The sequence below is a fragment of the Lissotriton helveticus genome, chromosome 8, assembly GCF_964261635.1.
Source record: "Lissotriton helveticus chromosome 8, aLisHel1.1, whole genome shotgun sequence".
Lineage (NCBI taxonomy): Eukaryota > Metazoa > Chordata > Amphibia > Caudata > Salamandridae > Lissotriton > Lissotriton helveticus.
The window spans coordinates 1,625,791,005-1,625,816,468 of record NC_136069.1 but is presented as its reverse complement, the minus strand read 5'-3'; the positions used below and the strand labels follow the sequence as shown (position 1 = coordinate 1,625,816,468).

Here is a 25,464-nt window from a genome sequence, read left to right as displayed (position 1 = left end):
AAATGACTCCTGGCAGTTATTCATTAGGTTTCTGGCACTGAATGGTTCATGGAAAGGCATAGTCCTCTGTAGTCCACTGTAATCATTGCCTTCACTACCCATTGTTAAGGTTGTTGGCCTTGGAGGCTCCTTACCTGATTTATACGGCTTTGTAGGCTTTTGGTGCCTGTTTTAAACCTTACATCTAAGCTGAAGTACCTTAGTTTTACAAACCTCTCTCATGCTTGTGGTAATAGGGCCAGACTTGGTAGTTCAGGTCTATCTTCATTTAAACAAAATAAAGTGTTATACCACTAGTATGGTACAATGTGTTAATGGAGTAAATCAATGTGATGCCTGTTTGACAGGCCTCAAGCAACAGTTGAGACCAATACCTAGAGGACAAAAGGAATGAAAGAGAGCAAACACACAAGGCACATGACTTTCTTCACATCATCCACAATATTGACCTCAATTATTGTGTCTATGTGGCATTTTCAAATGTTCTGGTTGTCTGACTCAATTAATGGAGATTAGGAGACATTAGACATGTCCTGGTTCCCCCCTGCTAATAGGTGTTTGCACCCTCTAAAACCGAAGATCTCTCATATGGAAATAATACAGAGCTCTGCTGCGAATCTGTTTGGTCTTAACACCATATACTATAGGATTAAGCATAGCTGGAAAAACAATATAGACATTTGCCAAGAGAATGTGAACGTGATGGGGGATGTTTTCTTGTCCAAACCTATATGTTACAAATGAGAAAATTCCTGGTGTGTATGTAATCAGAATGACACATACATGGGCTCCACAGGTGCTGAACGCCTTGCGACGCGCCTGCTTAGAGGGAAGCCTAAAGACCGCAAGGAGGATCATCGCGTAGGAGAGGCCGATGGCCAGCAGATCAAATCCAGTTATGGAAAGGGACAGAACCAAACCATACATACTGTTGATGCTCACATTGCCGCAGAGTACCTTCACCACGGCCATGTGCTCGCAGTAAGAATGGAAGATGACATTGGAATTGCAATACTGCAAGTGCCTCACTAGAACTGGAATAGGCAGGATGGTAATAATGGCTCGACTTATAATGACCAGTCCAATTTTCTCCAGTATTGCATTTGTCAAGATTGAAGTGTACCTTAGAGGATAACAGATAGCAACATAGCGATCGAAGGCCATCGCCACCAGGATCCCAGATTCCACCACCGAGAGGGAATGAACGAAGAACATTTGAACAAGGCATCCAGCAAAGTCAATTTCTCTGAAATCCAACCAAAAGAGTGCCAGCATTCTGGGCATAATAGAACTAGGAAATGCCAAGTCATTGGCTGCAAGCAGGGACAGCAGAAAGTACATTGGTTCCTGAAAGCCTTGGTCTGTCTTTAAGATGAACAAAAGAAGGAAATTGCTGAAGAGTGCCATTGTGTACACTGAAAAGAAGGGAAGTGAGACCCATAGCGCCACGTCCTCCAGCCCAGGGATGCCAACAAGAATGAATGTCACTGGTGTACCGCTGGTGATATATTGCGGATGACTTGCATACCACTCAGATTAGGTTTATCGTGCCTTTTGGTGATTCAAAGGAGAACCTTCCTGTGAAAGTGAAACTAAAAGGATAGACTTAACTGTTAATCTTACATTTTCATAAAAACCATTGAACAGTTAGATGACAATGTATGCTGTACAATTGAATGAGTAGCAAAATCATTCCTGCAATAGATGGTTCCTGAACTGAGTGGCTATACTATCAGAGGATCACAAAAAGACTCCTCCACACAACTTCAAAATCCAATAAGAAGAACCAGGGCTTGACACAATTCGTGCTTTGTAACATATTCTTTCTCGGACAATTTTATATGAATCCCTAAATGAACCTTTGCTTTTGGACGTTGTTGCAAAACATCCATTTGAAATGGAAATAACTGTAAATAATATCCCATTGCAAATTCCACGTTGGTATCCAAGAGCTATGAGACATTCAAGCCAAATACAGGTTAATTTGGAATGAAATACCTGCGAAAGCAAACGTTTCTGGTTCCTGTTTATCTCTTGTTGGCATTCAACAGGGCTAAGCAGCAAAACACTTTGATTGTATGATTTCTGATACCTTGAAGGGATCATTTTCATCATTTCAAGTTGCACAATACATAGAATAAGGTAGTTCACTGCTTTCATCAATGTTGCTTTTCTGATGATGTTACAAAGGGTTCTCTTTTCTTTATAAATACTCTTCAAATAGAACATGTTTCCTGTGAAAATACTGTGGGTCACTCTATCATACACAAGTGTCAGGGTAATAAGCATGAAAACATCAACGAGGGCCCCCTAGCCGGGATTTCATTGTTACTTAGTTTCTAGCCATCCAATAAAACATTCTGATCTGCACTCCCTTTGTCCATATTGGAAACTCTCCATCCTGGCTGGCCCTTCTGTGGGTTATATTTCAAAACATAAATAACAAAAATATCATCTGACAAAAATAGCCTGGCATAAACATTGTTCACCAAAATATTGCTCTATTGGGTGTATATTTTCTATTATTGACACCAACCAGGGGATATTTTCATAAAGATTATGGGGCAGATTTACAAGCCCCTTGCGACACTTTTAAGCCGCCGTTGCGTCACTTTTGTGATGCAGCGGCGGCATAAACAATGCGCCACTATGCGACATATTAACAATGTGACGCATCTAGTTAGATGCGTCACATTGTAAAGCCCTGCGCTACGTTATACCTGCGTCAGGTATAATGTATGCAGGGTAGGCGTTCCATGGCAAGGAAGCCCTGTAAAAGTGACACAATGAAACCTACAAGATTTCACTGAGTCACTTTTACATCCCTGCTTCGTCAAATCCTTACGCCTGCTTCAAGCAGGCGTAAGGAGTGACGCAGCATATTATGTAAGGGGGCACCTCTGAACAGTGCTGGAGTTGCATCGCGCTTGCGACACAACTCCAGCACTGCGTCACCCTTACGCCGACAGTTGCGTCACGCATCTGTCTATTCTGCGGTGCATCCATGGTGGCGCAAGGTTTTTTTTGAGTCACGCAAAATACCTGGCGCATCCCTGCTAACATGCAGGGATGCGCCTGTTAGTGTAAACCTGCCTCTGAGTTGCAGTTAATATTTTTGTCAAACAGTATTAAGGCTACAATATTCCGGTACCATACCAGCCTGAGAGCTTGTCAGTGTTCTTGGTTTCCCATACATTTTCTAAAGGCCCTGGTTATACTCAAGGCAAAACAACTAAGAAAAACCTCTAGAGATCCCTGCTGAAGACGCACGACTTTCAACATGTGACACTTTTATACAACTTAAGGCAATGCCACGAGCATTTTTTCCTGACCCACCTCAGCCTTCATATTCAGTCTCCATGGACCTTGGGCTTGGTTTGCCCTGCGAGGGGAGACATTACACCATGCTAGCAGCCGATGGGTATATTAATCACAAATAACTTGTTGAATTCTCTTAAATCATTTTTAACGTTCAAGGTTTCTCTTATGTTTTCTGACCAGGGACCCCAATTTATTTCAAATGTTGGTCAGTTTTTTGCCCCCCTCTGTATTTGCATTTTTAATAGCCATGTTATTTTCACCCGCAAATGCCTGGACAAACTGAACAAATAAGAGGTACAAAAAAATCTCAGTTTTCTCACGTTTTTATTTTTACAAGAAAATTAGGTGGAATAGCTATGACGGCAGAATTCTGATTAACTAACGGATAATAGTCTTCAATGTTTTTTCCTCCATGTATTTTCCAGTCAGGGTTACTATCCAAGATATTTTCCTTATGTCACAGGAATACTCACACACAATCAGGCAATGGAAGAAGAACATGCATGCATGAATGAATGCATGAATGAATGAAATAATTTTAGCACACAACTGCTGAACAAAATATTTCATTTATTCATTCATAAATTCATGTCTTCATTCATATTCTTCTTCCATTGTCTTATAGTGTGTGAGTGTTCCTGTGATACCTTTGTAGAACATTCAATGACCAGCAATGACAAACCTTCAAGGGTGCTAAACCTGAATATTTTAATGTTCGACTACACTTTGACTATGACACATGAATCTATTGTAAAGTGACCACCTGCCTCACAACATCTGCATCCGACTAATGGCTCAGGTAACCAATCATACGAGTACATTGAGCTCTTCTAAAGGATCCATACAATCTGGTGTTAATAAAATGGATTAAGGGGAATAAAATTGATATAACCCACAAAGCAAGGTTCAACAACTGACAATCATCAAATCGGTGGTAGTAAGAAGACCCTGCCAACACACTACACTTGCTCTGGACTTGCCAAGCATCCATTGTGCTCCCCTACTAAGAGAAACAGCAAGAGGAAGCTAAGGTCTGCCACCAGTGAATGCAATAAAAATAGAAACAACAAGAAATGACTACGAACCTTAAGAGTCTTAGGAAACCGCAGGATGTTGCGGAAAGGTAAGGCCGAATATCCTAAAGTGAATGGATCTACGTACATACTCTGATGAATCCTCACAAATTCCGCCCCGGAGCGGGAGGTCTATTGAGTGGGCGGGACCGCGTCAGCCAATGGACGTGCGCAGCACTACCGAGGTAGTGCTTGCGACGGCCGACGTTCGCACGCAAGGGGTTAAGGGAGAATGGAGTACCAATGCAGCAATGGATTATGCACGTCTCCGCCCTTTATAATTAACAGACTGGCAAGGAAAACCTGGCAAAGTTGCCCTCATTAGCCAAGAAGTCTGATTCCAGATCTACTGTCAATGCTTTGACAGGGGCCTCCTGTTTCCACGCTCAGAGTCAGCCAGAACCAGCTACCAATAAGCCCACCAAAACACCACCAAAAAACTGCGTCACCAATGAATTGAATTGACTGCATAAGGCAACACTATGGTCACCAAAGCCCGAAATTCCAGCAAAGAGAATGTGGGTACTGTGCCTGACGACCTGCCAGACTCCACATTCAGGGTGAACATTGAATTCTGGCCTCCTTCCAGTCTAGACCCAAAGCTTCCTGTCTGCTCAAGTTCCGTACTCCTGGAGAGGATCAATACTGCACCCCATTGATATAAAGGGTCCAAACCATGATCCAGCAGACTATCATCTGATAGTGCTGCTAGACATTGAGGCAGAAGCCTACACTAAACTCCTCCCGCAGGGTCTTGAGGCATGGACAACCGATGAAGATGTCATTCCTCTGTAGCAAACCGGAATTTTGCAAAAATCATCCACCACAGACCACAGGTCGCTCTATCTTATCTTGTCCACCTCACTTCCCAAGCATTCAGTCCATGTCTCTTCACTTGCTTCACAGATTGCTCCACTGCATTCAATGGTGTCAGTCACACTGTGTGTTACAAGACAGGGAGTTTTGTGCTGCATACCCCTTGTAATAAATCCATGATGATCCATCTTATGAAAGTCCCTTCACTCCTTCTGGCCCTTGGTGTCTGAGCTGAACATCCAGAGACATTGGCGGGGGCTTGTGGTGGCAGTGAAGGGCGTGAAGGGAGAAGGGAGGGCTGAAGCACATCAGAGTCCAATATCAGCTCCGGGAGCAGAATTGGACACTCTTAGGATTCTGGATGCTAGGACAGGCGCTTCTGGATTGTGTATTAGAAGCCCCAACCCCACCTGCTATAAAGTATCACAAAATGCTGTGGGGCAGATTTACGAGCCCCTTGCATCATATTTACATCACTTTTCCCATGTTTAAAGTAACGCAAAAGTGGCGCAAGGGGCTTGTAAATAAGCCCCTGTATTTCCAGAAATAGGATGTTATTTCTATGTAATGTCCAGAGGACACTTAATTAAACAAGTGGAATAATTAAAGTTCACTCGTTTTACTTCCTCATGAGCAGCAGCCTTAGCTTCGGTGCAAGAATGTTCCATGTTTAGGGCAAAATAATTATTTGCAGTATGGGCGCTCACCTCTTATGAGTATCATTGTTCTACCGGGGGTTGTCTTATACCTTCTTGTGGTCATTTTTGGTTTCACTAAAAGGCAGCTGCCTACAGTGGTCATTTTATTTGCTAAAAGCACTACTAGTCAACAGGAGCACGTTCTAACTTTTTCCTGAACTGACTAAGGGTTATGAAGAACCTAGAAGCCTTCCATCTTTTTGCAAGACGTGAGTCCCAGGCTCTCCACAACACTGGAGTCAAGCTATCCAGGCTGATAAAGGCTGATAGCCAGAAACCGGTCCTTGGATGCTTGATTCCGGTCTGGGAAAGACATGGCTTGGTAGTTCGGACTGGACTGTTCCCATGAGGCACAGGGTCAGAGCTGATTTGTATATAGCCAGTGTCTAACCCAGGGTGGTGTGGAGTGCAAAAAAACGATGGATTTAGGCCCAGATCCTTGTACTGGGGTGAATGTATGACATTGTTCTACATTCTGTCCATCAACTGTGTTTTTTGCAATTTTCACCACGAGTGGGCTGGGTATGCTCAGACGTGAGTCCCAGGCTCTCCACACCACTGGAGTCAAGCTATCCAGGCTGATGAAGGCTGATAGCCAGAAACCGGTCCTTGGATGCTTGATTCCGGTCTGGAAAAGACATGGCTTGGTAGTTCGGACTGGACTGTTCCCATGAGGCACAGGGTCAGAGCTGATTTGCATATAGCCAGTGTCTAACCCAGGGTGGTGTGGAGTGCAAAAAAACGATGGATTTAGGCCCAGATCCTTGTACTGGGGTGAATGTATGACATTGTTCTACATTCTGTCCATCAACTGTGTTTTTTGCAATTTTCACCACGAGTGGGCTGGGTATGCTCAGACGTGAGTCCCAGGCTCTCCACACCACTGGAGTCAAGCTATCCAGGCTGATGAAGGCTGATAGCCAGAAACCGGTCCTTGGATGCTTGATTCCGGTCTGGGAAAGACATGGCTTGGTAGTTCGGAGTGGACTGTTCCCATGAGGCACAGGGTCAGAGCTGATTTGCATATAGCCAGTGTCTAACCCAGGGTGGTGTGGAGTGCAAAAAAACGATGGATTTGGGCCCAGATCCTTGTACTGGGGTGAATGTATGACATTGTTCTACATTCTGTCCATCAACTGTGTTTTTTGCAATTTTCACCACGAGTGGGCTGGGTATGCTCAGACGTGAGTCCCAGGCTCTCCACACCACTGGAGTCAAGCTATCCAGGCTGATGAAGGCTGATAGCCAGAAACCGGTCCTTGGATGGTTGATTCCGGTCTGGGAAAGACATGGCTTGGTAGTTCGGACTGGACTGTTCCCGTGAGGCACAGGGTCAGAGCTGATTTGCATATAGCCAGTGTCTAACCCAGGGTGGTGTGGAGTGCAAAAAAACGATGGATTTAGGCCCAGATCCTTGTACTGGGGTGAATGTATGACATTGTTCTACATTCTGTCCATCAACTGTGTTTTTCGCAATTTTCACCACGAGTGGGCTGGGTATGCTCAGACGTGAGTCCCAGGCTCTCCACACCACTGGAGTCAAGCTATCCAGGCTGATGAAGGCTGATAGCCAGAAACCGGTCCTTGGATGCTTGATTCCGGTCTGGAAAAGACATGGCTTGGTAGTTCGGACTGGACTGTTCCCATGAGGCACAGGGTCAGAGCTGATTTGCATATAGCCAGTGTCTAACCCAGGGTGGTGTGGAGTGCAAAAAAACGATGGATTTAGGCCCAGATCCTTGTACTGGGGTGAATGTATGACATTGTTCTACATTCTGTCCATCAACTGTGTTTTTTGCAATTTTCACCACGAGTGGGCTGGGTATGCTCAGACGTGAGTCCCAGGCTCTCCACACCACTGGAGTCAAGCTATCCAGGCTGATGAAGGCTGATAGCCAGAAACCGGTCCTTGGATGCTTGATTCCGGTCTGGGAAAGACATGGCTTGGTAGTTCGGAGTGGACTGTTCCCATGAGGCACAGGGTCAGAGCTGATTTGCATATAGCCAGTGTCTAACCCAGGGTGGTGTGGAGTGCAAAAAAACGATGGATTTGGGCCCAGATCCTTGTACTGGGGTGAATGTATGACATTGTTCTACATTCTGTCCATCAACTGTGTTTTTTGCAATTTTCACCACGAGTGGGCTGGGTATGCCCAGACGTGAGGCCCAGGCTCTCCACACCACTGGAGTCAAGCTATCCAGGCTGATGAAGGCTGATAGCCAGAAACCGGTCCTTGGATGGTTGATTCCGGTCTGGGAAAGACATGGCTTGGTAGTTCGGACTGGACTGTTCCCGTGAGGCACAGGGTCAGAGCTGATTTGCATATAGCCAGTGTCTAACCCAGGGTGGTGTGGAGTGCAAAAAAACGATGGATTTAGGCCCAGATCCTTGTACTGGGGTGAATGTATGACATTGTTCTACATTCTGTCCATCAACTGTGTTTTTCGCAATTTTCACAACGATTGGGCTGGGTATGCTCAGACGTGAGTCCCAGGCTCTCCACACCACTGGAGTCAAGCTATCCAGGCTGATGAAGGCTGATAGCCAGAAACCGGTCCTTGGATGCTTGATTCCGGTCTGGGAAAGACATGGCTTGGTAGTTCGGACTGGACTGTTCCCATGAGGCACAGGGTCAGAGCTGTTTGCATATAGCCAGTGTCTAACCCAGGGTTGTGTGGAGTGCAAAAAAACGATGGATTTAGGCCCAGATCCTTGTACTGGGGTGAATGTATGACATTGTTCTACATTCTGTCCATCAACTGTGTTTTTTGCAATTTTCACCACGAGTGGGCTGGGTATGCTCAGACGTGAGTCCCAGGCTCTCCACACCACTGGAGTCAAGCTATCCAGGCTGATGAAGGCTGATAGCCAGAAACCGGTCCTTGGATGCTTGATTCCGGTCTGAGAAAGACATGGCTTGGTAGTTCGGACTGGACTGTTCCCATGAGGCACAGGGTCAGAGCTGATTTGCATATAGCCAGTGTCTAACCCAGGGTGGTGTGGAGTGCAAAAAAACGATGGATTTAGGCCCAGATCCTTGTACTGGGGTGAATGTATGACATTGTTCTACATTCTGTCCATCAACTGTGTTTTTTGCAATTTTCACCACGAGTGGGCTGGGTATGCTCAGACGTGAGTCCCAGGCTCTCCACACCACTGGAGTCAAGCTATCCAGGCTGATGAAGGCTGATAGCCAGAAACCGGTCCTTGGATGCTTGATTCCGGTCTGGGAAAGACATGGCTTGGTAGTTCGGACTGGACTGTTCCCATGAGGCACAGGGTCAGAGCTGATTTGCATATAGGCAGTGTCTAACCCAGGGTGGTGTGGAGTGCAAAAAAACGATGGATTTAGGCCGAGATCCTGGTACTGGGGTGAATGTATGACATTGTTCTACATTCTGTCCATCAACTGTGTTTTTTGCAATTTTCACCACGAGTGGGCTGGGTATGCTCAGACGTGAGTCCCAGGCTCTCAACACCACTGGAGTCAAGCTATCCAGGCTGATGAAGGCTGATAGCCAGAAACCGGTCCTTGGATGCTTGATTCCGGTCTGGGAAAGACATGGCTTGGTAGTTCGGACTGGACTGTTCCCATGAGGCACTGTGTCAGAGCTGATTTGCATATAGCCAGTGTCTAACCCAGGGTGGTGTGGAGTGCAAAAAAACGATGGATTTAGGCCCAGATCCTTGTACTGGGGTGAATGTATGACATTGTTCTACATTCTGTCCATCAACTGTGTTTTTTGCAATTTTCACCACGAGTGGGCTGGGTATGCTCAGACGTGAGTCCCACGCTCTCCACACCACTGGAGTCAAGCTATCCAGGCTGATGAAGGCTGATAGCCAGAAACCGGTCCTTGGATGCTTGATTCCGGTCTGGGAAAGACATGGCTTGGTAGTTCGGACTGGACTGTTCCCATGAGGCACAGGGTCAGAGCTGATTTGCATATAGCCAGTGTCTAACCCAGGGTGGTGTGGAGTGCAAAAAACGATGGATTTAGGCCCAGATCCTTGTACTGGGGTTAATGTATGACATTGTTCTACATTCTGTCCATCAACTGTGTTTTTTGCAATTTTCACCACGAGTGGGCTGGGTATGCTCAGACGTGAGTCCCAGGCTCTCCACACCACTGGAGTCAAGCTATCCAGGCTGATGAAGGCTGATAGCCAGAAACCGGTCCTTGGATGCTTGATTCCGGTCTGGGAAAGACATGGCTTGGTAGTTCGGACTGGAGTGTTCCCATGAGGCACAGGGTCAGAGCTGATTTGCATATAGCCAGTGTCTAACCCAGGGTGGTGTGGAGTGCAAAAAAACGATGGATTTAGGCCCAGATCCTTGTACTGGAGTGAATGTATGACATTGTTCTACATTCTGTCCTTCAACTGTTTTTTTAGCAATTTTCACCACCAGTGGGCTGGGTATGCTCAGACGTGAGTCCCAGGCTCTCCACACCACTGGAGTCAAGCTATCCAGGCTGATCAAGGCTGATAGCCAGAAACCGGTACTTGGATGCTTGATTCCGGTCTGGGAAAGACATGGCTTGGTAGTTCGGACTGGACTGTTCCCATGAGGCACAGGGTCAGAGCTGATTTGCATATTGCCAGTGTCTAACCCAGGGTGGTGTGGAGTGCAAAAAACCGATGGATTTAGGCCCAGATCCTTGTACTGGGGTGAATGTATGACATTGTTCTACATTCTGTCCATCAACTGTGTTTTTTGCAATTTTCACCACGAGTGGGCTGGGTATGCTCAGACGTGAGTCCCAGGCTCTCCACACCACTGGAGTCAAGCTATCCAGGCTGATGAAGGCTGATAGCCAGAAACCGGTCCTTGGATGCTTGATTCCGGTCTGGGAAAGACATGGCTTGGTAGTTCGGACTGGACTGTTCCCATGAGGCACAGGGTCAGAGCTGATTTGCATATAGCCAGTGTCTAACCCAGGGTGGTGTGGAGTGCAAAAAAAACGATGGATTTAGGCCCAGATCCTTGTACTGGGTGAATGTATGACATTGTTCTACATTCTGTCCATCAACTGTGTTTTTTGCAATTTTCACCACGAGTGGGCTGGGTATGCTCAGACGTGAGTCCCAGGCTCTCCACACCACTGGAGTCAAGCTATCCAGGCTGATGAAGGCTGATAGCCAGAAACCGGTCCTTGGATGCTTGATTCCGGTCTGGGAAAGACATGGCTTGGTAGTTCGGACTGGACTGTTCCCATGAGGCACAGCGTCAGAGCTGATTTGCATATAGCCAGTGTCTAACCCAGGGTGGTGTGGAGTGCAAACAACGATGGATTTAGGCCCAGATCCTTGTACTGGGGTGAATGTATGACATTGTTCTACATTCTGTCCATCAACTGTGTTTTTTGCAATTTTCACCACGAGTGGGCTGGGTATGCTCAGACGTGAGTCCCAGGCTCTCCACACCACTGGAGTCAAGCTATCCAGGCTGATGAAGGCTGATAGCCAGAAACCGGTCCTTGGATGCTTGATTCCGGTCTGGGAAAGACATGACTTGGTAGTTCGGACTGGACTGTTCCCATGAGGCACAGCGTCAGAGCTGATTTGCATATAGCCAGTGTCTAACCCAGGGTGGTGTGGAGTGCAAACAACGATGGATTTAGGCCCAGATCCTTGTACTGGGGTGAATGTATGACATTGTTCTACATTCTGTCCATCAACTGTGTTGTTTGCAATTTTCACCACGAGTGGGCTGGGTATGCTCAGTCGTGAGTCCCAGGCTCACCACACCACTGGAGTCAAGCTATCCAGGCTGATGAAGGCTGATAGCCAGAAACCGGTCCTTGGATGCTTGATTCCGGTCTGGGAAAGACATGGCTTGGTAGTTCGGACTGGACTGTTCCCATGAGGCACAGGGTCAGAGCTGATTTGCATATAGCCAGTGTCTAACCCAGGGTGGTGTGGAGTGCAAAAAAATGATGGATTAAGGCCCAAATCCTTGTACTGGGGTGAATGTATGACATTGTTCTACATTCTGTCCATCAACTGTGTTTTATGCAATTTCCATGTTTTTGCAGCACATAGCTGCGGTTCCCAAAAACGATTGTTTGTGGCACAGTCTTCCTGATGCCTGCATTTTTAGCAGTAAATTAAACCTGTGTTTCTCAGTGTCCCACTTACAAAAAACAAGAAGAGAAAGGCATGGGAGCAGCCTCTTCTGAGAAAATATGGGGCATGCACCCACCATTAGCCATTTGCAGGCTACGATTTTTAAAGTACAACCAGAAAAGGCAATCCAAGACGTGGGAGGAGTCACACCCCACAACAATCAGACAACTGATCGCCTAACAGCGCAAGCACTGTGTAGGCGTGACCTAAAAAGGAGATGATAGAGAAAAAAGTAAAGGAAGTAAAAAGGAAAATGAGAAGAGAAGTAGAAGGGACAGCAATTATGATGTGCAAGAGAAGAAGACTGAACGAGCACTGAAGGCGCAAATTGAGAGGTAAAACCAAGTGGAGAAATGGTGACCGGGGTCTCGAAGCATAAGTGACAGTTCATGGTGTTTTGATCTATGCTACGCACCCAATTTCCCTATAATGTGCAATATTGCACCTATTTTCTAAAAAGTTACTGTTACACTTTTGCTAAGGTATGGCCAGCGTTACTTCCCCCATGCTGCTTTTTGGTAAATTTAATAACAGTGACATTCTGCAACTTTCCCTCCTGGTTATTTAATTACTTTGGTAAGAAGTCCTGTTACTTTCTCTTTAAATGCCTTTCGGTCATCGACGTTATTTAGGGGTTCCTTGATTCTTGCGACCGCTGGCAATGCCTGTGCGACCTGTGGCCTCAGAGGTTGCAAAATCAGTGACAGGAACACAGAGGCAGCTCCACTTTACTTGTTTTCTGTCAATTTTGTATTACAATAAGAGTAAATATCATTTTAATATTTACTATTAGTGTAATAAAGAATGAATTACAATTTGTTGAAATATGCCCTCCTTGGCAGCTGTGGCAGCTAAGGTAAGTAAAAAAATATCTCAAATGTAGGTTGTGTGTGTGCTTGCGGGTGAGAGTGTGTTTAAGTGAGAGCGAGTGTGTGTATATGTAAAGGTGTGCGTATGTGTAAGCATTTGTGTGTGAGTGAAAGTAAAGGTTAACTAGCGTGCAATGTCACCTTCGCTACCCCTGGCATTTTGCTGAATTTATGTCAATGCTTTCATTCCTGTAGAGAAGTGTTAGTACTGTTATTGAAAAGTACAACATACAAGTTAACTTGTGGGTTTAACGAAGAGGTCATATGATGGTGTTCTAGTGTACATTTCAGCTTGACAGCGTTTCAGCTGTCTCATACTGCGAAGCTGTGATTTTTGACCACACCCCTTAGCATTACAATCGCTCTGCAAATATTACATTTTCATTACAGAAGGCAGACAATTATGTTCTTTAAATGTGATATTCAGAAAAATGCATGCCTGCCCAACCAACATTAGCTACTGTGTACTACCAGGAGAAGTCTATGCCAGGGTTCCTGGTCCATGTAAAAGAGAGGGATATTTCTTATTCATGGATACAGGGCAGAAAATAGGCCTGGGTACCGATATATAAGTGCCAACAAACTGAATTAGATTGCATAAAAATTGCCCATGTTTCCAAATTAGGGCAATTTCATACTTCTAAAGACACACTGCATAAATGTTTTGCATAGTTTGGGAGACTGCATGGATTTGAGCTTGTTTCTGGCAATGTTTGCTTTAGTATCAGGGAAATCAACAGTAAAAACCATCCCCAGACCATAAAACAGGCCCATAAACAGCCAAAAAACTGGTGTACCTGTCAGACCAGCGAATCGGTCACTACCTGATTACCCTGATACCCTGCATGGATAGTTAAGACGTTTGCAATATCCACATAAGAACTGCAATGCAAGCAGCAATGAGAGAGGTGGGTCAACATAAAGCATGAGATGATACAAAACATGAAATCACAACCCACTGGCTGCTGCCTAACCAACAAAGGCTCCTGTGGTTGGAAATGGAAGTAGAGGTCCCACTAAGGACACAGAACCTTCCAATCACATGCTTCCAACCCATGCCTGCCTCTAATCTCGGGGGAAGACCTGACTGTGGCATTCATTATGTAATAGGGTGTGACATTTATCACACTTAATAACTACTATTACCCCAGGGTAAGTTATGTACCATATGTGATAAATGCTTCCTATTTCGAGTTTTCAACTTCAAAATTAGATGCAACTTACAGAAACAGTCTTTAACACATCAAATTCTACATTTTGTGCATTTTCACTGGCATTTTCCTCCAGTAATTTTAGGTAGGTTTGACCTGCCAGAATCTATTCATGGAAAACTGTGAGGATATGATGATTATCATATAACTCTTCAGTCTAATCCAGGTGCAAACTTGGTTGCATAAGGATGGAATTAAGCCCCTTGCCTTAATACATTTTTAGCATGTAACCATTTTAATATATACATATTTATATGTAGTTCTACCACATTGATTACCGAACAAATGATTTTACACGTATTGCCCATATAGGTTTTAGTAATGATTTTCTGAGTTGTAATGCGTGACAATACTGTAGTGAGTATCCATTTTGATTTTTGAAGTTGCTTAGCTTGACATTAGGTCTTATTTGATTAAAATGCTGCAAACGTGTGTTTAAATATTGCCATGAATGTTTTTTCTCTCTCCTCTCCTCTGTTAGCTAGAGAAAGGCTTATTGTTATATATTGGACTTCTGATAGTGAAGCCTCAGCATCAAAGTTGGGAAATACAAATGGACAAATGATGGTGAGAGAAGCCTTCAACACCAAGGAGGTGCAACTTTCAAGGACAAGCAGATGCAAGTTTAACTGCACAATGATGGGAAGTTAGGGCGCAGGATGACTCCCCTCGAATGCTGTTATGGGATTGGTTCCTGATGGTGGAAAGGAGATATGGATGTTCTGGAAGTTTCAGTTGTGGTTTTGATTGGTGTATTATTTAATAGAGGCAGACTTCATCCTGACTTCATGCTGAACACTCACTTTTTTTCCAAACTTCTACTCAAGATAAAAACTATGCTGACGCCTTCTATACTTCCCTATTAGAGATCCTCTTTAGAAATCCCCTCATAATTTATATGAGTACAATAGACAGGGAAGGTTTCTTTATTGAATACCTGTTTGGACCTATTTGTTTCTTTTGCATGGTGGCTGTTACTATTTTGTAGTACATTTCATTAAGACTTTGAATCTTGGAGTACTTCACTGTAGAAACCATGTAAATGTACTTCTTGAATTTGCTTATACTTTGCTTATATGCTGACTGAATTAAAAAAAAAATACCTTAAAGGTTAATAAAAGTGGTCACTCATCATTGTGAAGCTCCATTGCTGGTGTTAGCTCCTTTACAATGCTTCAAGTCAACAATCAAATGTCCATACGACCAGTGGAGGATATTAATTGATGATAAGACTAAAAGAACGAGATGTAAAGATCCAGCTACATCAAGGTCCTGTCTTCTTTGCTGTTTTTTCCAAACTGCTTTGAAGTCCATTCTGTTTTAACTGATGTTTTTGATAAGCAATGTTCAAAATATAGATCAGGTGTCGTCGTTTTTTCCACCCCCACTTGAACTTCATTTAAATGTTATTTATATATCACACATGCTGCTGCATTAAAGCGCTTAACATATGGTGTCTGGCATTAGGTTCGTCTAAATGCTCTTCAGGGACATGCTAGAAGCCTTCTGAAAAGTTGTCTTTACATTTATAGAGAGCAAAGCTACAACTCTGCCCACAAAGTCGGGGGTAGTTGGGAACTTGACCCTCTGCAAAGGTAGATAAACTTTTGTGATTTAGCTCCAGGGTCAGATTTATCCCACTAGAGCCCCCGGGGGCCATATTACATAAAGTTCCTCGGGGCACAATGGGCATTGCACCCGCTTTGCGAGCACCTGGTGCACTTGTTTTACAGAGGGGGCTGCACAAGCATCTGTGGCCCCTTCAGTAATATGGATACCACTGGCGCACATAAAGCGCTAGCTCTGTCTTCAGGGGGCGTGCACCATGCAAAAGAGGTAATCCCTTTGCCTCTGCGCTTGCACCGTATTACAGACATGGGCGCAGAGGCAAAGATGCTTTAAGGTGGCGCACTGAAAGTCATTTTGCCCTCTGAGAGCAGCCCTCTGGAGGGGTGAAACGGGGGTCCTATGAAACCTCCAGACATCCCCTTGCAGACAGGTGCAGCTGCTAACGCGGGATTACTGGTTACTAATTATCTTACCAAATCCCATTTCCTGTCGACTGAATCGTTGGTACCTGTCTTGAGTAAAAGGTAATCTCGAAGTAAACAATCAATTTAAGAACTTACACCACTCTAAATGACCACTGACCAAAATTAAGTTTTAAAGATTTAATATAAAGTCAAAGATAACTGAAGATACAAACTTCTCAAAATGAGATTCAAAAGGTATATCGGTATCACTATGAACATGAACTTTTTGAATAGTCTGAGTCTGAAAAACAAAATAATAAGTACAAGCTCTAATAACATGAGTGTTGCCAAAATGAATACAAGTTGCAACCTCAAAGTCATTACAGAAAGAAAAATTAAGGTTAGTCTGTCCCTACACTACACTAAATGACATCCCTACTTAACAAGATCTTAACCCTCTAGGTGTCAGCCGTGGTGATTTCCTAAGAAGATCACGCACTTCTCTTTGTCTCTTCTCTGATAATGGGTCTCTCCTGATCAGCCTATCTGCCTACCCATCCGCTTCCTTAGGCTCCCAAAATCATCTGCTCTGCTCTCCTCCCGGGTCACTTTCCCTAATACCAAATCACATTTCCAATAGAAACGCCCCTTGGGACGCCCCTCACGTGGTACATCTTTCCGCGGCAAACTCCATGATGGTACTCTTGAAGACCCTCGTTAAAGTTGGCCTTGGTTCCCAGGCGGCTTCTTCCGTGCGCTGATACCCCCTGAAATTCCTGGAAACTCCTACAGGCCTGCGCAAGGCGCCACTGAACAAAGTCCCTTTCATTCGAGCTGATTAGGACCCTTGCACCTGCATACAACTCGTCCTGCAGTGGGCCTCAAATTCCAGACTTCACCATATCTTAGGCCATAAAACACTCTCAGAGCTCCATACTGGACACCTCACGACCTCTCCTCTAACGAGCACATGACGATTTAAACTACATGACATTATCTGTTCTGGCCTACTTGATTTACATGCAGCAGGTTCCTGCACTCTTAAAACGTTAACTTGATTTAAACAGCAAACATTCTTAACTAGCATACGTTTCTAAAATAACACATCTATAAAGCATATACTTTTAACCCTAAGTTCAATAGTACATTTTGAAAGAACCATGTCAACCTTGTCTCACATTATTTTAGCAGCACGTTTAGATTTGCTTGTGAATTGCCATGAGGCCTACACAATATACTGGTTTTTAGAGTTACATTCAACTCTTACATTATTCCTTTAACATGAGAACGTGAGGTTTTCATATTCATCCCAAACATTTCTACATTAGTCACACACAGTTATGATTATTGTTACTCTACTTAAACATTCTATGCATTTCACTACTGAATATAAGACACTCTGTGTATTTCACTTCTAAATATAAACACTCTGGTGCAAAGTACATGTTAACTAACTACGTGCTTGTAAATATGGCGTACTTGTACATTTTTTCAAACTTGTGCTCTCTCAGTCCCCCCTTTGATGACCTTCAGGGGTCATCATCACCATGACACTAAAATGTAGAACCTTTTTAAAGTGAAGTCAGGACAGTACCACTTCTTTTCATACTCTCTAATGCTTTCAGACTCTTATATTGAGTGTCCTGCATCGCTGTCAACTCTTCTTCCTGTTTCTTCATAGCTCTCTGTAACCTATTTGCTCTATACCATTGATACAAACGCACCAATCCCCACAAAGTGATTACACAAATCACTACTATGATGATGGGTTTCAATATGTACCAAACGATACCCTTTCCTAAGTTGGCAAACCAACTTCCAACTTTACCCATTCCATGACCCACTTTTTCCCACACATTTACCTTTGCCAGGTCCTCAATTTCGTAGTGTATGGCAGTGATGTTTTGTATATACTTCTCTAGAGGCTTTGAATTGTCTGGAATGTAAGTACAGCATTCCTGTACCTTCAAGGCCCTACAGACTCCTCCCTCTTTTGCTAACAGAACATCTAAAGCAAGTCGGTTCTGAAGAACCATTGCCCTAATCGATTGCATCTCCCCCTCTATCAGCATCAAGGATCTTGCAGTACTGGCAGATAGCCTATCTACGACTGTAGCTAACCTCCTGATCTTAATGTCATTCATTATCAATCCTAGGAAAGGGAATGCAGCACCTATTACATCTCCGACTACTTCTGCTGCACCCAGCCCTCGCTTCCATCTAGTTGATATTTCTTTCTTAGGCGTGTCTAAATTCTCAACATGATATATTTTAGGGAAGACAACAGCCAGATAGCATGATCCGTACCAATTATCTGGTAACTTCACATAGGCATATCTTCCACATACAAAATATACATTTGGTATTGCTTGCATCCCTTTCATGAAGTTCTTAGAGTAGTACTCCAATTGAAAGGCATGTTCACAATTTACTTGTCCTACATAAACGTTTTCATAATAGGAGTAACTCCTGTGAATGCACAGTTTCCCCCGTTTCTCCTTATCCAAAGCAATTGGACCAATACTACCTTTTCGTTGTTGTGCCCTTTCCTCCTTGGTCCAATCTGTTTCTCCTTGTCCTGATGCCTTCAATACCTTCTGCTTCCTGTATCTAGTATCTACCTGTGCTATAAACTTTTTCTCAACTTCTGATATTTGACAAGTCAGATTGTTTATTCGAGCATGTGAAGTATCTAACGTTCTCCATGGAATAAACCATTTGTGTAATCTGTCTTCGCTTTTGTAGTAGTCCCATTTGTTCAAATGCTTGAAATTCGGAACCTCTGGCAATGTCGAGTCGAAATTCGAGAAGTAATACTCAAATCCGTCTCGTCCATAAAACATACTTAACAATAAACTGCACGTTATCCCATATGTCAACGGGAGATGATGGTATTTGATACCCTCCTCCACCGAAATTGGTAATTGCATACAGACATAGCAGTCCTTTACCTCCATGGCATCAACATATTCATAAAGCAACTTAGCATAAGCATTTGACTTGTAATTCCCCTGTGACTCATCCATGTGTAACCTTTTTACTTCTGCATCTAACAACGCTTTGTCTTTCTCATTGATGTTTCCCTTCTCCTTAATAATGGTAGTTCTCGGTGTTGACACTCCCTTATCCTCCTTAACTGTGGTTCCATCCCCTTCGTGTCCCGCTAGGAATGAAACAGTTACCACTAAAATTATAAGAGAAACCACTACTCCTAAAAATGTAACAGCTATACATTTTGCCCTGCGGTTCGGGTTGCCAGCCTCCATGTTCTCAAACAGTGTAGTTTTCGACTTTCTTCCAGCATTCACTTCCTCTTCTTTTCAAACAAAGTCTTTCTCTCTTGCAATGTCTTTCTTGAAACACTTGGAAGCTTGACAATTTGTTTCCGCAAAACAGTTCAAAGTCCAGTAAAATAGACAACCCTAGCCCTTCTCCATCCACTAAAATGAAACCCCTATCACTTTTCTTCTTCCACTCGGCGCTAGGTTATCTTGCAACAAGTTTTTACAATTTCTTTGCAACAGTCTTATTTTCGTCTGAAGTTATGTATGACTCAAGGAGTGACACTACTTCTTCATAAACGTCCATCCGAAGTATCATTCCCTCAGGTTCTGGACAGTTCGTACCACAACATGGAAAGTCAACCCTTTCTAGGATTATTCTCCTTATTTCGCTCAAGACAAGTGGACGGACGAAATTGAGAGTTAGCGTTTTTTCAATTTCCAATCCTGGTACTATCAGTTCTACATCCACAGTTACAAAGGGGTCCGTTCTAATCAAGATCACTTTCTTCACCTTTCCAGATCTGCACCCCTTTGAAGACATTCACAATATGGTATTAGTCCACAACAATAAGCACTCCTAGCAATTCTACTACTCGTTCAAGCATTTCCAAACGAAGAAGAGTTCCCTCCAATATTGGATATCGTGAACAGCAAACTGGAAACTCAACTGTCTCTAAAAGCAATTTTCTTATTCCACTCAGGAGAGCAGGATGAACGATGTTGAGTGTCAGCAACCTTTCGGTCTCCGCTCCTGGCAGTAGAAACTTTATTTGCACTGTGATGATCGGGTCAGTTCTGATCAGTTCCACTTCCCTGATCCTCCCTGTTCTGTGTCTCCCAGACATCTGCAACAAGGTAGGTCCAGTCGGGAGTAGAGTATCTTCTGCTAGGCACTCGCACCCTACTTGATCTTCTAAGACCCTCCTCGGCTTGATCCTGGATATCTTCTTCTGGATCTGAGTCTTCGGATATAGGAGTAAGCGTTTCTTCCTGGGCCGACCTCAAACTTAGCCTTCTTCTCCTTGTTGGCCAAGTGGCAGCTCCAAGCCTTATTCTCCTATTCCTTGTCCTCCCACTTGGTTCTTGATCGCTCCGATACGGATCTGAGTCTGAGTCGTATTCACTTCTGCTCTCTCCTTCAGTTGCGTCTTCTGTTTCACTGCCGTCCTGCCTTCGCTCTTCTTCTGAATCCGATGCGTTCCCAACTTCTTCCGACACCTCCTCAGTTGCCTCAATCCCTTCTTGCGACTCTTCTTCCACTTCCGGGCTTTCGTCTGGGATGGGAGCTGTTCCTTCTAGAGGTGCTGGAACTCTTCTAGTATGGGATGCATGGATCCAATTTGGCAGCCCCCCGCACTTCACCGCGGTGTTCGTGATCAGGATTACCTGAAAGGGCCCTCGCCAGCGAACATCTAGGCAGTTCTTCCGGACGTGCTTTTTAACCAGGACCCAGTCCCCTGGGTTCAGGTCATGACACAGGTTCCTCGCTGCTGGAACTTCAGCCGCATGCACCTGAAGGGACACAGAATGGATGGCGTCAGACAGTCCTTTACAATAATCCAAGATCAGATCATCTGTAATATTCAATAGAGCAGTAGTTGGAACTGTAGGAAGTCTCATGGCCCTCCCCATCAGGATCTCGTGGGGAGAGAGACCTGTCCTCCTATCAGGTGTGCTGCGCATGCTCATGAGCACCAATGGAAGAGCATCTGGCCAACTCAAGGATGTGGATGCCACTACTTTAGCCAATCTATTCTTCAAAGTGCCATTCACTTGTTCCACAATTCCTGAAGCTTCTGGTCGATAACTACAATGCAGCTTTTGATCGATATTCAGTGTGGAGCACAACATCTTCACTATTTCGCTGTTAAAATGTTTTCCTCTGTCCGATTCCAAAGAGGCAGGCACCCCGAAGCGCGGTATCAACTCCCTGAGCAACAATTTAGCCACTGTGAGTGTATCGCACCTACGTGTAGGGTACGCTTCAACCCATCTGGAAAATACGCATACAATCACCAACACATACCGAAGGCGATTGACTCTTGGCATTTCGATGAAATCTAGTTGCATTCTATTGAAAGGCCCCCCCGACCTCCCAATGTGACTCAGTGTGACTGGTGTTCGTTTGCCTACGTTCAGTTGTTGGCAGGTAACACATCGCTTACATACTGATTCTGCCGCTATTCTGAATTTCGGGCAATACCAAGTCTGCCTAAAAACTCTCATCATAGCATCCCTTCCTAGATGTACTGGACCATGTATTTCTCTCGCCATGGGATTAGCTAATTCTTCAGGTAACACAGCTCTCCCATCTGCTGAAACCCAAAAATCCATTTCACTTCGCACACAGCCTGCTATTTCCCATGCCTTTTTCTCTGTTTCAGGTGCGTTCTCCTGCATTATCCTTAAATCCTCCCAAGTGTCTACCGTTTCTAGCATCATACTTAATTCAGTCTTTTCTTCTGCACCTTCTATTTCCACCTTTGAGAAAGAATAACTTTGTTCCGCACAATAGCGTGCGACTTCATCAGCATATCTATTACCTTGTGACACAAAATCTGTATTCTTAGTATGAGCTACACACTTCACCACTGCAATGTCAACAGGACCTTGTAATGCTTCTATCAGCAATCGCACAAATTCTCCATTTCGAATGGGCGAACCAGAGGAAGTCATGTAACCCCTCTGAGACCACAACTGCCCGAAATCATGAACCACACCGAAACCATATTGGCTGTCCGTGTAGATGGTGACTCTCTTTCCATTTCCTGCTATGCAGGCACGAGTTAGGGCAATAATCTCTGCTACCTGTGCGGAATGTACTCCTTCCAGGCAAGCGGCTTCCACAACTCCAGTAATGGTACAAACAGCATAAGCTGCTCTCAACCGACCAGTATCGTCTCTTAAACATGAGCCATCAACAAAATAAATTTCATCGGGGTCAGACAATGGCTCATCCACAATATCTGGTCTGGGTTTCGTGCATAGTTCAGTCACATCAAGGCAATCGTGGTCTTCACATCCTTCGCCTTCTATTACAGTAGGTAAAGGCATCAAAGTAGCAGGATTCAAGACAGAGCATCTCCTGAGAGTCACATTCTCTGCGGCAAGTATAACTTGCTCGTAGCGCGTGAGCCTACTATTGGTCAGATGCTGCGTCTTCGTCCTGGTCATTAACAATTCAACTGAATGTGGTACATACACCACTACTGGATGTCCCATTACAATACTTTCGCTCCTTTCAATGCTGACACCCGTTGCAGCAACGGATTTGAGACATCCGGGCAACGCTGCGGCTACTGGATCTAATGTAGCCGAAAAATATGCAACTGGTCTACGGGCATTACCGTGGGTCTGTGCCAAGACTGACAAAGCACATCCCTCTCTCTCACAGCAATAGAGTGAAAATGACTTTTCGTAATCGGGCATTCCCAGAGCCGGAGCACGACATAAATCGTCTCTCAGCTGTAAAAACGCCACCAGACATTCTTCATCCCATGGTACCGGATCACTCACCTCCTTGTGCGTCAGTTTCTGTAAGGGCTTTGCTTTCAGTGAAAAGTTAACTATCCACTGTCGGCAGTAACCCACCATTCCTAAGAACATTCTAACTTCTCTCTGTGTTGTAGGCGCATTCATTTTCATTATCGCCTCAATCCTCTCTGGGGACACCTTACGTTTCCCTTTTTCTAACCTGTGCCCTAGATACTGTACTTCTGTCAGACAATACTGTAACTTGCTCGGAGATACCTTATGTCCATTTTCAGCTAAATGATTCAGTAAGGCAATTGAATCTACTTTACAAGCTTCCTCTGTTTCTGACGCAACAAGTAGGTCATCTATGTACTGTACCAGAACCGAGTTCTGCGGCAGTACTAGATTCTCAAGATTCTTTTTCAACAACTGATTAAAGATGGATGGACTGTCTGTGAATCCTTGTGGAATTCGACACCATGTTAAAACGCGATCTTCCATTTTAAACGCAAAAAGGTACCTGCTCTCTTCATCCAATGGGATTGAAAAGAAAGCCTGACAAAGATCTATCACTGTGAACCATTCTGCTTGACATGGTATTTGAAACAATATTACTGATGGATTCGGTACCACGGGACAACATGAAACGACTATGTTGTTAATTTTTCGTAAATCCTGAACTATCCTAAACTTCCCGCTAGGTTTCTGCAAACCCATAATCGGGGAGTTACAAGGACTGCCCACGATTTCCTTCAGTATTCCCTGCTGTATCATTGACTCGATCACAGGCTTTATTCCTGCAATCGTTTCCTGGGACAATTTGTATTGAGGCGTTCTTGGAAACTCAACATTTGGTTTTACCAGAATTTTTACCGGTTCTACCCCTTTAATCAATCCTATATCTTCTCCTGTGAAATCCCACACCTCTGACGCCACTGCATCTCTTAGGTCTTGTGGAAGATCTTCTACCGTCAGAGTAGGATATAGTTCTACACAGAATTTTGAATTGGCCACCTTAAAGGTAGCATCATCGTCGGTAGTCTGTACCTCCACTCCTTGTGGGGTGCAGTATATGGTGCAGTTCAATTTGCATAACAAATCCCTACCTAACAGACATACCGGACTCGAGTCACAAACCACAAACTGATGTTCGTTCATGTGGTTTCCAATTTTCACAGACACTGGTTCTGTCAAGGGACTAGTCATTCTTTTATTTGCGACTCCTACCACTTGAATTGTTTCCCCTGACATTGGCAAGTCTGGAACTACCGCTGATCTCAGAGTCGAACGAGTAGCCCCAGTGTCCACTAAGAACGTAGTGGGACACCCTGCCACTTCTGCCTCAACAAATGGCCCTCTCTGATCCACTTCTAGAACTGCCCCGAGGGTACAGTCCTCTTCACTGCTCACCCGTTGTCCTGTCAACGGATCAATGTAATAACATTTTTCTTCCTCAATAAACAGAGGCATTTGTTTAAAGACCTTTCCTCCAGCTGTTATCTTTGGTGGCTGTGGGAATTGGGCCCGTGGAGCCGAAGTCCCCCCTTTGGCCACCTTACTGCTTGGGACTGTCACTTTTTGCACTGGGTCTTCTTGGACCTGCTCTTCTACTTCTAGCTCTCCGTTTTCAGGGTTAAAGGGACACTCGCGTCGCCAATGCCCCACCTGATGACACAGATGACACTTTGTCGTTTTCTTTAAAGTGGCAAAGTCTATCCTAGGTCTCTGCCCTTCTTCATTATCTTTATTCTGACCATTTGGTTTTCGTCCCATCCCCTGCTTCTGCTGGCCACCCTTCCCAGCGGACTGCATTTGCACCACCATCAATTTCTCCTTTAGATTCTTGGCTTTAGAATCTATCTCGTCACTGCAGTACCTCGCATAGCGTAAAATCTCATCTAGTGGTTTGTTCTGCCAACAGATTAAATGTTGCTGTATCATCAAACAAATATCAGGTCTCAACCCCAAGACAAACTTTGACACGAACTGCCCTATGTCTTTGGGATCCATTACATCTAGTCCACTGTATTGCTTGAATGTTTTCAGCAATCTTTCATAAAACTCGTGAACTGTCTCCTTGGGTTCCTGCCTTGTTCGGTCTATTTTTACCCAATCTATATCCTGTGGTGGTACCTTATCTTTCAGCCATGCTATTACCCTCTCATACTTTCGCATGACAATCTCAGATGGTCCATTTGTTCGAGCATCCCTCAATGGTTCAGCATTTGGCCATTCGACACTAGTCTTACAAGGGGTCCACAAATCAGATGGGACCACGATGTCAAACAACGTGTTCAAATCTATCCACAGTACTTTCGAGATTTTAACGAACCTCTCTACCTGCTTATACCACTCGACTGGATTGTCCCGCAACTTCGGAAATGAGTTGGTAAATGCGGCTAAGTCTCCTCTACTCCAGGGCACATGTACATAATTTCCATTTGATATTTCTCGCAAAGGGAATGCCTCCATCTGCATTACCCTTCCCTCAGGGGTCATCACATTTGTACTTCGTCTAACTGTGCCCTTTTTCGACCACCTTTCTTCCCATTTATCCAGTTCTCTCCACACTCTTATCCCTGTTACCAACTCTCTTATGTGTGTTTTTAATCCAG

General features: G+C 44.4%; 1 protein-coding gene across 1 annotated transcript in view; it reads right to left on the bottom strand.

Moving 5' to 3' along the window:
* Positions 1–567: 567 nt before the first annotated feature.
* LOC144774036 (olfactory receptor 52K1-like) overlaps positions 568–25,464 on the bottom strand; it is a 64,794-nt gene continuing 39,897 nt past the window's right edge. Inside the window, exons 2-3 of the mRNA XM_078659071.1 lie at positions 15,056–15,201; positions 568–1,519 (exon numbers count right to left, since the gene is read on the bottom strand). Coding sequence (XP_078515197.1) covers positions 568–1,519; positions 15,056–15,201 — 1,098 coding nt within the window. The remainder of the gene's footprint in view (positions 1,520–15,055; positions 15,202–25,464) is intronic.